This window comes from Rhinolophus sinicus, chromosome 3 (genome assembly GCF_057876585.1).
Source record: "Rhinolophus sinicus isolate RSI-liver-muscle chromosome 3, RSI-T2T, whole genome shotgun sequence".
In the NCBI taxonomy this organism is placed as follows: domain Eukaryota; kingdom Metazoa; phylum Chordata; class Mammalia; order Chiroptera; family Rhinolophidae; genus Rhinolophus; species Rhinolophus sinicus.
In genome coordinates, this window is record NC_142503.1 from 23,798,376 (window position 1) to 23,813,657 (window position 15,282).

Below are 15,282 nucleotides of genomic sequence, written 5' to 3' on the forward strand. Positions count from 1 at the left end.
CAGAAAAAGAGTTCCAAAACTGCTTTGAAGGGAGGACTAGGTACTGGCGTCGGTGCATAGCTTCCCAAGGGGAGTACTTGGAAGGTGACCGTAGTGATACTCAGTAATGAGGTATGTAGCACTTTTTCTAGGATGAGTTTGCAAACTTAATTGTCCAAACTTCGTACATGCTCTTAAGCAGTTTTAAAACTACTCTTACAATGGTTGCTATATCAATCACACCAGCATTATTATTAAAGAGAAAATAAACCATACTACATGTAAAAAGACTAAATTGTTTCATGTTATCTTTTATTTCAAATATGAGTGTATGTACTAAGTCGTGGTAAAATTTTTGACTGAGGATTATAGTCAAAAACGTTAGAGTTTTTATTGGCAAAAAGATGAATTTCACCACTATCTTGCTAGTACTGTTCTCTCCCCCTTCACATATAAATTCTTCCCTATTCTTCAATATTTAATTAAAATACCCTAAAATTGAAAGATACCATTTCACTTTCATCGCGTTGCCAAAAATATTAAAGTCTACCAAGTGCTGATGAGAATGTGGGGAATCAGGAGGTGGGTCAATGCCTATGGAAAAGTTATTTGTACTTCTAATTGCAGCATTTTTTAAAAACTGAAAAAAACTGGAAACCTAACTATATAAACAATGGAATACTATACAACAGTTAAAATGAATCAACATGTATCAACACAGATAAGTTTCTAAACCAATAGTGAAGAAAAGCAAATTTCTAAATAGGCACATATTCTAAAGAATACATTATTGATTTAACTTTTTAAAGACATACAAAATGTTATACTTTTTATGGACACAATCATATTAATAAATAGAAAGGTATATGTAACAACTTCAGGCTAGTGGTTACCTTTAGGGAGACAGGGAAGGGGAAAATTGAAAGGATGGGGTTTTAGTCATAACTACATTTCCTTTAAAAATACCTGAAGTAAATATAGCAAAATGAGTATCTGTTAAATCTAGATAGTTCAACACGAGTCTAGTTACTTTATGAAACTGTTTTATATGGTAGAAATGTTTCATAACTGAAAATCTAAACTTTAATAAGATCACTAAAAAGTCTCCTTAAAAGTTAAAAAAAAATTCAAAGGTCTTCTTTTCCCCTTCATTTCTGCCCTTCGCTGTATTATTCTCTCCCGTCTCTGTATTCCCGTAGACCCCTTATAGTTACAACATGATTTAATAAGATGCAGTCTTTGACCTCAAGTCTAGAGAAGAAAATCATCACAGATTATGCTCTAAAGTGGAAAGATAAAAAACCCAAGTATCATGAAGAAGATAGTGAAGAATACCAAACACAACCTTGGTGGCCAGAGAGAAGCACAGCAAGGTCACCAAAGATGACTTCCTGTGAGAGTAATGTTTGAGCTTGACCTCAAAGGAAGAAGAGGAATTGGCTAGAGGATGGAGGGGCACTGAAAGCAAAGGGAGCTACAAAGGTAAAGACACTGAGGGATGCAAATGAAACCACACTAAAATACCATTTTCAACTACCGGGTTGGCAAAGACCCCCAAATATAAACTGTTGATGGAAAACCAAGTACCTTCATTCCCGGAGAAGGTATACATTGGTACAGCCTCTAAGGGAAGCAATCTGGCAATTACCTATTAAAATTTCAAATGCACATGCCTTTTGGCTCAGCAATTCCAGTTTTAGGTATTTACCTTAGAGCTTGATTCACACATGTAAGAATTAACACAAATATTATTAATTACAGAAAGTATTTTAATAAATTTAAGGCATCTGCACACAATGAAGTACTATACATACTACTGAAAAAAAGAACAAGGTGCAGAATAGCTTAAATAAATATGCTGTTGAGTAAAAAAGAGATGGGACAAAGAAAAAGAATATGTCACTATGTTGAATATATAATTTCTGGAATGAAACAGAAGACAAGAATTAATCAGAAATGAAGTTCAACAGGTAGACAGGAGTCAATTCATGAAGGGCCTTGTTTGGCACATTAAGGATCACAAAGGTTCACCGATAGCAGTGTTTCTCAAAGTGTGACCCAGGGACCACCTGCAGGCCTGGGAACCAGGTAAAAAAATTCTGAGTCAGCAACCTTAAGGGTGTAGTTCAGAAAGGGAATTCTTCACAAAGTGAATCAGACTCTTACAGGGAGCTAAGGCATTTGCATTTTAACAAATTCTCTAGGTGACCCTACAGGTTATGGGGAGCTTTAGAGGCGTTCTAAACAGAAGAGTGGACAAGATGTTTACTTTAGATACACCACTCTGGTGCCTGTCTCTGGAAGATTTGAGAGGAGTGAGGTTTCTGTTAGAAGGCTCTGGCAGTACTCCAGATCATGTTCTTTAATTTGATAAATACTCACATTGCATACACTACACTCATTGCACACCACATGGCAAAAGTAGTATCTGCCCAAGAACTACAACCCAAGCTACACCATTGTTTTCAGGAAGAAGAGAAAGGGAAACCAAATCCAAGGCATTACAACTCCCAAATCTGCTAAGAAGGCAACAACTAGGAATAGTTTAACCCTATAATAGAAGGAATGCTAAATGAAAATTATTCTATCCCATTTTGAAAATAATTTTTTAAAAATAACCTATAATGGAAACTACTATAGGGAGTTGCACCTGAGGTTGTAAGATTTGGGGTTTGGGAAGAGGAAAATGGAAACTGCTCATTTCTTATTTGGTATAAATAAAAACGTTTTTAAATAAAAGCTTTTTGGCCAATAAGGTACGATGTCAAAACCCTTTCCAATTAGCTTTGATTCTAAAGGTATATAATCTGTGAGTCTCTTGGACCCTATTAATAAAAGTTCTACATTTGCCAATAGCTATCTATCTCTCTTATGTGAGTAAATTGTAATAATAGTTGAATTAGTCCTTGCATGGTCATGAGTCAGTAGAGGTAAAATCCTTTCCAGAAATCCTCTATTCACAAGAAAAGTTATTCGTCAGTTAGGGGAAAAGAAAACCAAGTTTTAAAAATTAGGCAATGTAACCAATAAGAAAGAGTAACTGAAAATCAAACTTTGACACAGTTTGAAGGATGTAAACCTATTTTGCACATGCTCTATCAACTAAGAAGTATTTCCTCTGATTGTTTATGTTTCTACAAAGTTAGAAAACCATGAGCCTTCAGGATATAAAATATTGCCTTCCACCCCTCATTTTCCATTTTAACCAGTAACCTAGTAGAGATAAATTTGCAACAAAACAACCGCAACCACCACGGCCACCAAGAGCACCCTCTGATAATAAAACTTCGTGTTACCATGACACTATAGACAAAGCAGCCATGGTGCCAGAAGACTCAAGCAAGCACTTAGCCACTTTCTTTTATACCCAATTCACACAATTCATATACCTTAGTATATTTTACCCCCAACAAAATGGCAAAAAATACTCATCACCTTTTCATTTGTAATACAGAATCCCATTTTAGAACAACTTCACACAGCCTTGTATTCTTTGACCTGTCTGGGCTCCACCTATTGCTATTTTATTTTAAATACTGACCTTGACATAAATGATAAAATTCAAAATCAGTAAGGAACTAACACAAAAAAATTTAATTGAAATGACAACTATTTCAAAACTGTGTTCTATAGTCCAGAAGTTTTACTTCAAAGTTTTCTTATCCTGAAAAGCATTACCTAGTGATAGACAAATATTTACGTTAGATTTCTCTTCAGATGTTGAGCGGGTACACTAGGCAGTTCGATTTTTAAAGACTTATTTGCTTACATTTAAAAAGTTTTGATTAGTGGCAACCTAGTTCGGAGGTCCAAGAATTAATCTATCTAGATGCCACCCATTTTTCTGAGTCCTTGATAAAGTTATTCAGAGTTTCAAAATGCCAGCTTTTCTAGGGCCTGGAGGCTATCTAGTCCAACCCTAATATTCCACATACTGAAATAGGTGAAAGCACTTTGAAAACTGACAGTACTCACAAAAAGTATTGTTTTCATCTGTAAGGCCCAGAGAAGTTAAATGGACTCCTAAGAAGTTAACTACACAGCACCTGGGCCTAGAACTCCAAGCTCCTGACCCCCCAATCCTACACTCTGTGAACATCTTTGAGTGTACTGTTTGTTTTGTTTTCATTGTTGTGGAAGTTGTATGAAGAACATATTTATGGGTATATAGCATTTGACAATTTCTAAAAAGTAGATCTTACAAAATTAGGAGTACAACCCAAAGGACATACCTCTTTTCCAAATCAGAAAACACCTGCCTTCTGAACTTCCTGCCTCACCACCAATTTCATGCCCTAACACAAACTTAACTACTCCAACTTTTTGCTCAAACTGTTGTTGCTTTAGTCTTTAAATGGGAGGATTGTTTTCTATAAATTGTCACCTTCAAACACTTAGGGAAAGGAGAGAAAAATCTGCACCTAGCATTCCATCAGATGAATGCAGGGCCCCTCTTCAATGAACTCATTGAAGAATCAAGAAGTTTAATGCTGAATAGATTGTGCTTAAGCAAACGTAATTTACAATTTTATTTGGATACCGCTACAAAATATTACAAAAAAAATTGCTGAAGATTACAAACCATCGTTTAGAACAAGCTGTCTACCCTTGTGCAGAATTCTACAAGATTATGGTAATAGGCAATTAATTCCAAAGCCTTTTGTTGCCCATCAACAAGAGATTTCCAATGGAGATTTTTCTGGACATATTGTTTGTAGTAGCCTCGTGACTCTCCTTTTGCTCAAGTTGGTGAATGAGGACATGGGATCAGAAGCTTCAAAAGGAGAGGGAAGGGGGTAATCAGGGTTTCTTCCTTGGGTGGATTTATAACACCTGCATCAAATATAGTCTATTGTGGAGATATTGCTACATTATAGACATAGGCTCTTTATTTCGTAATCACCAGGTTTGCCTGCCCTTTGTCTAGACCTTTCTACTTAACAGATATTCAAAGTCAAATTTTCTCCTGGCTCTTCCCAGTACCAGAGACCCCAGTGCTTTTAAAATAAACTGCCAGAACTTGGGCTGACCACCACGTTCCAGCACGGAAACGGCTCGCCCATGCCGCTTTCCGGAGAGTCCCAGGACTCGCAGTCCTACAGAGTAAAAGGGGGTGTGTCCGTGGCACCTTCGCCCTCTTTTCCACTTCCCGCAGCGGCGCCCCCATTTCTCCGGGCCTGGGGAGCTGTTCCCAGAGCGTCCAGACGTCAGTCACCGGCCCACCAGTCTTTGGACCTATTGTTGCTATCCCCAAGGTGGTGGGGGTGGCGAGGACAAATGAATCCAAAACCCCTCTGACTGTGGGAGCCCCTCTTCCCCCCAGGCCTCCTCGAGACGACCCCACCGTGGGGAGGCGGGGGACCTCTGCGTCTCAATTTCTCTGACACACACACACACACACACACACACGCGGGGCGAGGGGGCTACGAGCGAAGCCAGAGGGAGTGGGGGACAGCGAGCGTGGCAGGCAATGCATCTAGGGTGCCTCGGGAAGGAGGGTCATCCCGGGGGGCCGGACCGAGCCCAGACACAACGAGGGCAGCCGGGACCCACCAGCTGCTTCAGGTCCTCCTCCGAGAGCTCCGCATAACGGTACCGCTGCTGCTCGAACTCGTACCGGGTGGTTTTCGCCACCACCACCACCCGGGACGGGAGGAAGCCGCCGTCGGGGCGGCTGCCACAGCCCGCCAGCTCGCGCGGCTGACCGTGCCCCAGGTGCCGCCGGCCGCCGCAGTCACTGCCGAGACGCGGCCGCGCGGCGGGGCCTTCCGCGCCCGGGGCCCTCAGAGCCGCCGCCCGGCCGCCCGCCACGCGACGACAGCTGCCTAGAAGGAAGCCTCGGTAGCAAGTCATCGTCGGCCCGGCCGAGGTCGCAGGCCCGGGCTCCCTCCTCTGCTGCCCGCCGCCGGGTGTTCCCGCCGCCCGCGCTGTCCTAGCCTCTAACTTCAAGCCAGGCGGCCAGAGGTTAAGTGCAGGGCCCTGCGTGGCCCGCACCACGAGGGGGACGTGCCCAGACGTTGACGGGGGCGGGGAAAGCCGGGCGACAGGGAGTGGGGAGACCCCACACAAGGTAAAGGTGGGCGGGGAAGAGGTGGAGGCTTCAGGGTGGTGGGTTTTGTTTGTTTGTGGATCCGTTTCCATCCACGCCTGCGCAGTGGCTGCTCCGCCGCCCGGGGACAGACCTCCCGCTCCACCCACTTTCCAGGGGGTGCAACCCCGCCCAGCTAATTCTGCCAACCAATCAGCCTCTCCGACCAACTCTGTCAGCTAATCAGAGCACGCTCCGGTTTCGGAACTCAAGGAGCTGCGGGGATTGGCTGAGGCCAGGGCCAGGGCTGGGATTCGTTCTGGCGTTTGCGCTTCTGTGAGGAATCCAGCTGGAACCGGTCTGAGAAGGCGCGTGGGCTGTGGGTGGGGTTTTAAGCGCCTTGCGGGGGGGCATGTGCGTGCAACTCCTTGTTGGAGTACTTTCCTTTTTCCATTACTGCACATAAGACTAGACCACAGAAGTCTAGACCCTTTGTTCATTCATTTAATCAACGCATGTTGGATGGCTGATACAACGCTGGTCTAGGGGCTGAGAGACTGACCCAGGACCAACTGCATAATTTGCAGAGCCTTGTATAAAAAGAAAATGGGAAGTCCCTGTTGAGAAATTAAGAGTTGCAAAACAACAGAGGGCAGTAAGCTGAGCACCTGGCCCATCTAAGCATGGGGCCCTGTGGGACTGCACAGATTGAAGCCCCTTGCTGACCACCAAAAAAACAGCCCAGAGGGAGAAAGAAGCTGGTACCATATTTCCATGAAAATAAGAAGTAGCCGGACAATCACCTCTAATGAGTCTTTTGGAGAAAAAATTAAGGCCTGATCATATTATACGACCAGGTGTCATATAATAATAATATTAATACATACAATACTGGATCTTATATTAATTTTTGCTCCAAAAGACACATTAGAGCTGATTGTCCAGCTACGTCTTATTTTCAGGGAAACACAGTAGGTAGCCTTTGAGGAAGTTAGAGGTTAATGCCTAGAGAAGTCTGGCCAAGGGGAGCATTCCTAGATGGGGAGATAAGGTTGAAAAGTAGGACTAAAGTGAAGGGTTAAGAATGTTTGTAATTTGAAGTTCATAATATAGGTAGTTAGCCTTTTGAGGGCTTTTTAACTGCTGAGTGAGTCCTAAAAGCAGTGTTTGATGACTGTTGATCTTTGTTTGGAATATTGACCACGTTGGAGGCAAGAAGAGGAAGGGAGACTTGGGTGCTGTTGGAATAGTAATAGAAATAAAAGAAAATGCTATTATAAGAGCAGACACAAATGGAAGTTGCACATCCTAGTATTTATCCCTCCTGCTCCTTAGATCCGCCTGTTATGGCACCCTCTTTGCTTCTCTGTAGTTCTAGCACTATCAGTAAGTAGCTTTTGGACTTTGGGCAGGTTACTGCATCTTTTGGGGCCTCAGTTTTCTTATCTATAAAATGAGTGAGCAGTACTAGACTGATACCAAGGCTCTATCAAGCCCAAATTGATTAAATATGTGACTCTTACTTTTTGGCTGGCCACTACCTCTGATATTCATTCATCGGTTTACTGAATATTTACTGAGTCCCTACTATGTGCCACATAGTATATTAAACTGGGATATACAACATGGAGTCAAATACACCATGGAATCTGATGTCTACTTTTTAGTAGGTCACTGACCCCTTCTGGCCAGGAAATTTGCCTTACAGCATCTGCTGATAGTGACTTATAGTGGAAACTTAAGCACACTTCTAAATTTCTGTGGCATGTGAATTACTCATTTATAACTTGAACATCCTCAAGATCCTTTCTATTCTTACTGTTCTTTCTTACTCTATTCTTTCTTACTCTGTTCTTTCTTACTCTATTCTTACTTTGTAATTCATTAGATATAGGGAGGGAATAAAAGGAGAAATCACAGATGACACATGTTTGAAACTTGGATGTATAGGAGAATGTCGATTGATCCATTTGACAGAAAAAAAAAAAAAAAATGAACCTAGGAAACCAGTTTGGGATCACAGTCTACGAGTTTGGTCTTGTATCTAAAATTTCAGACCTCTTTTATTCTCATTTCACAGATAGGAACTCAAATTTTTGGATCTCCCCCATTTCCAGCTACAAATTTAAACACATTGACATCCTCTCAGTTGGGATATCCCTTTGTCCACTGTTATTTTTTAATCCCATCGCCTTCTACTGCCTCAAAACTATTACTCCATCAGGTTACCCCCTTTAATATATCTTTAATTCTCCCTCTCTACTGAATTTTCTGCTTCATTATTTAAACATGCTCATATCAATGACAGCTTAAAAATTTATTTAAAATCAACTTTCTAAGCCTTAGCTTTTTACATATTGTCTATCTTCTCTTTACAGCTAAGATTTTTGAAAGAGTAATCTGTTCATATTGCCACATCCCTGCCTCCTATTCATTCCTAAACCAGTTGTAATCATTTCTCCCCAACACTTCACTCATTACTGCTATTTCCAAGGTGACCAAAGATCTGATTGTAAACTCAGAAGACATTTTCAGCCCTTAAATGACTTGATCTTTATGTGGTATTTGAAATGGTTATCATTTCCTCTTGAAATTTTTTACTCTGGCTTCTAACACACCAGTCCCTAATGGTGTTCCTCCCATCTATTCCCGTTTTGAGGTTCTTCCTAGGCTCATCTTCAGGACCTCCCCTCCCCTCACTTCCCTTCTCTCCCCTCCTTTCCCTTCCTCTCCCCTCCCCTTTCCTTCTCTCTCTGCTCTTTTGCATGAGTTCATTCAGTATTGTCTAAAGAGCTTGGACTTTGGATTTTAAAAGACCTCAGTTCAAACTCCAGCTTTACCATTTATTACCTTTGTCAACCTTGGACTAGTTCCTTAACCTTTCTGATCCTACTTCTTCATTTATAAAATATAATAGCTACCTTATAAAGTTGTAAATATATGTACAAATGCCTAGCCAGGTGCCCATTACAAAGTATACTCTTGGCAAACATTAGTCCCTTTCCCCTTGCATGACTTTAGCTACTACCAGTATCTGTAGCCCAGACTGTCTCCTGAGCTTTAGATGCTTATTTTTATCTTCCCGTTGAGCCTTGTACACACAACACAAGTCAATGGAGATCAAATTATTTGATTGCCTGCTATGGTCCAGGCATCCTGCTAGATGCAGGAGATAAAATCATAAATAAAAGGTAGTCTGCCTTCCATGGAGCATAAAGTTTATGCAATGGTAGAGTTATACACAGAATGCTATAGACATCTGGAGGAACGGGTCTTCACTCAGCCTAAGAGGAGTTAGGGAAAGCTTTCTGGAAATGTCATGAACCAAGTCTTAAAGAATGAGTAGGTATTAGCCAGAATCAGCAAGAATGAGAAAGGAATTCCATAATGGTATAGAGCCATGAAATAGCACTTCTGAAATCCTAGAGAATTTAGAGGGAGGCAGGCAACCATAGGAGGTGAGGCTAGAAAGTAGACAGGGAAAAAGATATGGAAAGTATTATATCTATGCTTAGGACTTGGCTTTTATCCCATAGATACTAGGAAGCCTTTAAAAGGAGAAAGTGACATGATTAGCTTTGCAAAGATTATGAACAGGAATTTCTTGGAAGAAACATAAGGAATGAAAGATACTCTACCTTATTAGAAATCAAAAAAATACAAATTAAGGTAATAGTGAAATCGCCTTTTATGTCTACTAGATTGGCAGAAATTAAGAAATTTTGGTAATCCTCTAACTTTTGAGAACCATTATACATCAAGTATTTATTAGGCTAAACATTTACCAGTTATTTCAATAACTCCTCCAATGCCACAGTTCTGAAATATCAAAATATTTTTAGAAATCATTTTGGAATTGTGAATTTTTTCACCTTGTTATGGGGACAAGAATGTTTATGTTCTTGCAAAATTCACAGGTTGAAGCCCTAACCCCCAAAGTGATGGTATTTGGAGATGGGGCTTTGGGAGGTAATTAGGGCTAGATGAGGGTCTGAGGGTGGGAGTCCTGGTCTGATGAGATTATAAGAAGAGACACCAGAGAGCTTGCTCTCTCTCTAACCATGCTCCCACAAAGAAGAGGTCATGTGAGTCCACAGTGTCCTCCTACAAATCAAGAGAAGAGGCCTCAGAATGAAACCTACCTTGCCAGCACCTTGATTTTTGACTTCCCAGCCTCCGAAACTGTAAGAAATAAATTTCTATTGTTTAAGCCACCCAGTCTATGATATTTTGTTATGGCAGCCTGAACAGACTAAGATGCCTCTAACAGGAGAATCGTTTAAGGATCAGAATCAAAAGTCATTTTGAAAAGATGAGGTGATCACAGTAGATTGAAAAATGAAACATAGTTGGAAGCACTGAGACTAATTTTCTTATGTAACTCATTAAGTGTTTCTGAAACAAAAATCAAAAGAGGAGCATTAAAACTTTGTTGCATGATTGTTGAAATTACCTTAGTCTACCATAATAATGGCATTTAAGAAAAAATTCATTTGGCTCTATATATTTGTTTTAAGAAAGGTCTCTGGTCACACCTACTAGAATATTAATGATAATTTAATTACATAAATAAAGCAAAGGACAAGTTAACATATTTTACTTTTTGTATACTTAGTGTTTTGATACACAGGTAATGTATTTTGTTCATTCCTTCGACAACTATTGGATACTGACCAAAAGTCAAGCATACACAAGGTGCAATGGATACACGTCCAAGAACATATTCTCTTTAAAGGAATTCATACCATGAATATATAATTTTATAGTATTAGGAAATCCAAAGGCTAAATGAAAATACGCATTTCCCAGAAGAAAAACATGCTTTAATGATATGTTGTTATGCAGTTATAGTGGTTTAAAAAAAAGGGGCTAGAAATTTTTTAAAATATTTGTTTTATGGCCAGACAATGTATGACTGAAAAAATAAATATTTTAGTTAGATATTTATCAAATTCAGCAATTTATAATTTTAACTATTATATCCATCAATGTGATGAATAGTCCAAATTAGTTATCAAATCCTATTCTAAATTAACTTCAAAAATCATAATTTTGAACTTCTGAAATCCATGTATTTCTTAAATTCTGTCATTTTCTCTACAGTATTCAAAATGTAAAACCTCAGAATTATTAGACTACATGAAAGAAAAATTTTGATTGCAACAAATTATATTTCATGAACTTTTCTATAAAAATTCTTCAAGGAATGAATAGAATCTTCTCATTTAGTTAGGATGGTTTAGCATTTTCAGTAAGGTGGCCAAGCTTTTTGCAGATGTTATCATGTTTTATAGTAGGTAGCACTCATGAACAGGCAACCGACTGTCTGTGGGTCCACCTAGAAGGATCTGTGATATAAATGTAAAATATTTTATTATGCAGTGTTATATTCAGATTAGATTTACTATCAAATACAAGTGAACATGAATACTCATGGATATGCTTACTGGTGAAGAAATGAAATCTATAGAATTTATATTTTTATAATAACATTTGCAAACATGACATTTTCAGATCATTAAATCTTTCCTTAATTTATGGACAACAATATTTAAAAAATTAGATTTTTTTATTGCTTTCACAACGTTTTACCATTTGTATGCAGCATCTCCTGGAGAAGGTGCTAAATGAAAGGGGAAAAAAATGGCAGGGGAAGGTGGGGTCATATGATTGACATTAACTTCCATCGTTTCTCATCTATGGAGATAGTTGCATATTACCCTTTCCTAAAATGGAATATAGTAAAATATAGATTCCATACACAGGTCATTTGTTGATGAGAACTATGCCATTTAATCCTTCTTTCAAGTTAACATTTTTAATGGATACCAACTCATTTTCTAATAAGACCCTATTTTATTGTTGACAATATAAACATTATAATAATATAAAAATAATTTCATAGCTTTCAAAGAATAAGTCATTTAATAATAACAATAAAAGTCATATTCACTTAGTTCTCTAATTCACTGAGTTAAGCAGTTTATGATCCTGATTTTCATGTTTTGTGCATTTTTCCTCTTGATTACATTTTTAGTATTAGGCAAAGGAAGATATTTCATTAAGTGCTGCTCTGTTCTTTGATGGATTCTTAAATTTGTATGATTAAAGTACCTTTGAGATTTTAAATGATTAAAAGTTGGAAAACTGCTTACTAACATACTATCTTTGTAAGCATATTACTCATTCCTCTGTAGAGCAGAATTTAGGGCTTAATGGAACTATTACTGAAAATATTTGGGTGACTTTATTAGAATAGCTACATCTATATAAGAAAGCTGGGCTTATTGACAATGTTTTTCTCCAAAAATAATGATGAACTTTAATTTTAAATCCACTCATCAGGACAAGCAGTGAAACCTAAAAGTCTGTTTACTACTGGTTCTACTTCAACCTTGCTCAATTCATGAATCCTGGCACAATAAAAGAAATAATACTTTTTGCCTCAGGCAAAGAAAGTCTCTGAAAATTAAGTACTAGACAGATTCCAAAACCCTAAACAGGGTTTTCAGTGTTTCAAGCCAGATTTGCTTGGTGGCTCCATTATAAGTATTTCTAATTTTCTTATTATAGCCAATATTAGGAGAATGAGAACTGAAAAGAAATATGAATAAATGGTTAGTTTCTGGGTAGCACTGTAATTACTTTAAATTGTAAATGTGGTCTTTTATGCAATTTAAATGTGAATCATATGCAGGCATCATGATGAGGCTGATTTTTGGTAAAATCCTAATCAAGGCCACATATAGAAGACAGATTTTCAAACCTATTGCTCGGATCCAAACAGCAAGTCTCTAACCCCCACTACTTGAAACAGATACTCTCCACTTTTTAAAAATCTATTTCATATATTAGGATTGTGCATAAAATTTCTTTCTGAAACCTCCCACCTAACAAAAGGAAAGTTACTTACCGGATCTATTTTTAGTTACTCCGATGAAATCATCCTCATCCTCATCACAGCTATCACAGTTTAATTGCTGGACGACCGTTTCTGACTGGCTTTCAGCTTGATTTATGTCTTTCTGCTTATTGAAGCTTCTAAGAGCAACAAGACGATGATGTATTGCTGCATACAGATACCCAGTATCTTTGGCACTGGCCTGCATGAGGAAAATTAATTTGCTAGGACTATAAATGACTTAATAAATAGCCACATTTTATGGCGTTTTAATCTTTCACTATTAATAAGGAAGGGATTATATGGCATAAATCTAGAATGTAAATAACCCTAAAAATTAAAGGGTAAAAAGTCGATTTACCTTGAACCAAACTGAATCCTAAAGTGGGTAATTTTATGAGGTCCCAATGTGTGCCTTTTAAACTGAGAAAATGAAATTTTGTGATTTAAAATTTCTGTTTGAGTTTAAGTTTGTAAAAGACCATCCTTCCTCCACTATTTTACACTGTAGAAAATTGTAGGACTGTGGGAGGAGACGTCTATTTCCTTTGCATCACTTGGCTTAGACATCCCCTGCAAGCCACACAGCTCTGTGGAAAAGCAGAGCTCATTAGAGCAGTCTCTGAGATGGTACCATAAACACATCAGAAGTCCTTGTTTTCAATACTTTTCTAGGCTATTTTTATGATTGCTATCAATATAAAAAATCATAGTAACAATGCCATTGGTATAACATTTACGGTTATGTTATTTTTTATCCAATCCTTATAATAAAACTATGGTTATGTATACCATTTTTATTAACAAAAGCACGTAGCACAGGTATTCAACATACACTTGTTTCCCTCTTCCTTCTACAGATGAGATTAGGGCCCCAAAAGGTGCCCTGATTTGTCTGAATTTACACAGCTAGTTGGCAAATTGGCTGGGACTTGAATCCCAGGTTTTTGTCATCTTTGAGGTAACATGGCAGTAGTTTACATTTTTGTATCTTTTCACAATTTCAAAGAAAACCTGAAAAATTTTCTCTTTGCAAACCCTCCAGAGAGCTAGTCAACATTCAACCAAGAACTGAAGGTTGAACCAACTATATGCCAACTTTCAGGAGAAGAGTCTTAAATTACATTTTTTCATTTGCATGTTCTTAAGTTGCCTTAAATACTCATTTTCATTGATAAGTGAAAAGATTACATATGTATATTTCACAATCAATGTTAGCTGTCTAATCTTCTCAACCACTTTTTCTTTTTATCTATGTTTTTTTCTATTTTTTGTTTTTTTATTTTCTTAGTTTTTCTTCAACCACTTTATAAAGTATATTATTATTATCTTTATTTGGCAGATGAGTAAAATCGGATTAAAGAAGGCTAAATAACTTGCCTGAAAGTTATACAGTATGTACAGTATGGTACATATGTAAATATGTACACACACACACAAAAAATATATAGTATAAGACCAAAATGTTAAAAGTTGACCATCTCTGGGAGTGGAACTTTAGGTGATTTTTATTTGCATTTTATTTGATTGTCTCTAAAAAAAATATTCTACAATTTAAAAAGTCATCAAGAGTCAGATACTGAGCAGCAGAATCTAATCATAAGAAACATTGTCAATCTCAGTCTCAGTCTCAGGCAGGTTATGGACCACTCAAAGCCAAGAGGATCTGGCCTGGAAGAGTGTCAAATATTACCTCCCTAAATGGCAAACAGGGTTTGGGCATCATCTTACTTTTAATATCTTAATTCTCAACACCATTTACACCTAACAGTGCACTTACTGGTAGTTAATAAAACCTTTCATTTTTCACCAGTGGTCACTTGCCAACTTCTTTTTCATTACTATATGGATGCCAATTTACTTGTATCATGACCCTCTGCCTGAAATCACTTGGGTGCTCAGTCTTCTCCAGTCTTCTGGGTCTCAGCCCACAGGGGAAACCAAGCCTTTTCTCTGACCTGATTCCTGCCAGCTCTCTCTCTTGTGCCTGGATATCTTGTATTTGAGGTCAAGCGTTTCTTCTGCAGGGAACAACTAAAGCTCTGCTCCCATCCTGTTTCCTTGGAGATTGACTCATGTCCAGAATTGGAATGTGCTATTGGACTGGTTGTTTTAACTTGCTTGCCCTGTGTTTTTCCATTTCTCACTGATTCCTTTCTAGTCATCTCAAAGCCTTCTCAATTTCAGCATTCAGTATAAGCATCAGGATGTGGATTCTACTGGCTTCCTAGGAGCCAATCTTGATAATAGGCCCTTTGGTAACTTAGTAATATTGTTGACATAATTTCAATAGTAAAGAAAGATATAGATAGAGGTTTGATGGTGTATATCAATACAAATGTTTGGGACAGGTACAAATTGATTACTATAGACT

At 38.4% G+C, this 15,282-nt stretch overlaps 2 protein-coding genes across 6 annotated transcripts in view; both read right to left on the reverse strand.

Moving 5' to 3' along the window:
* NADK2 (NAD kinase 2, mitochondrial) overlaps positions 1 to 6,148 on the reverse strand; it is a 48,907-nt gene extending 42,759 nt beyond the window's left edge. Inside the window, exon 1 of one of the 2 annotated variants that reach the window (XM_019737224.3) lies at positions 5,533 to 6,148. In XM_019737224.3, the coding sequence (XP_019592783.1) occupies positions 5,533 to 6,120 (588 nt within the window). In that variant the 5' untranslated portion in view covers positions 6,121 to 6,148. The remainder of the gene's footprint in view (positions 1 to 5,532) is intronic. The other variant, XM_019737223.3, reaches the window with a different exon arrangement.
* A 4,398-nt stretch (positions 6,149 to 10,546) lies between these two features.
* Positions 10,547 to 15,282, reverse strand: part of RANBP3L (RAN binding protein 3 like) — a 44,917-nt gene continuing 40,181 nt past the window's right edge. For 3 of the 4 annotated variants that reach the window (XM_019737316.3, XM_088796486.1, XM_088796485.1), the window contains 2 exons: positions 12,921 to 13,110; positions 10,547 to 11,355 (listed from right to left, as the gene is read on the reverse strand). In XM_019737316.3, coding sequence (XP_019592875.3) covers positions 11,312 to 11,355; positions 12,921 to 13,110 — 234 coding nt within the window. In that variant the 3' untranslated portion in view covers positions 10,547 to 11,311. The remainder of the gene's footprint in view (positions 11,356 to 12,920; positions 13,111 to 15,282) is intronic. The other variant, XR_016020605.1, reaches the window with a different exon arrangement.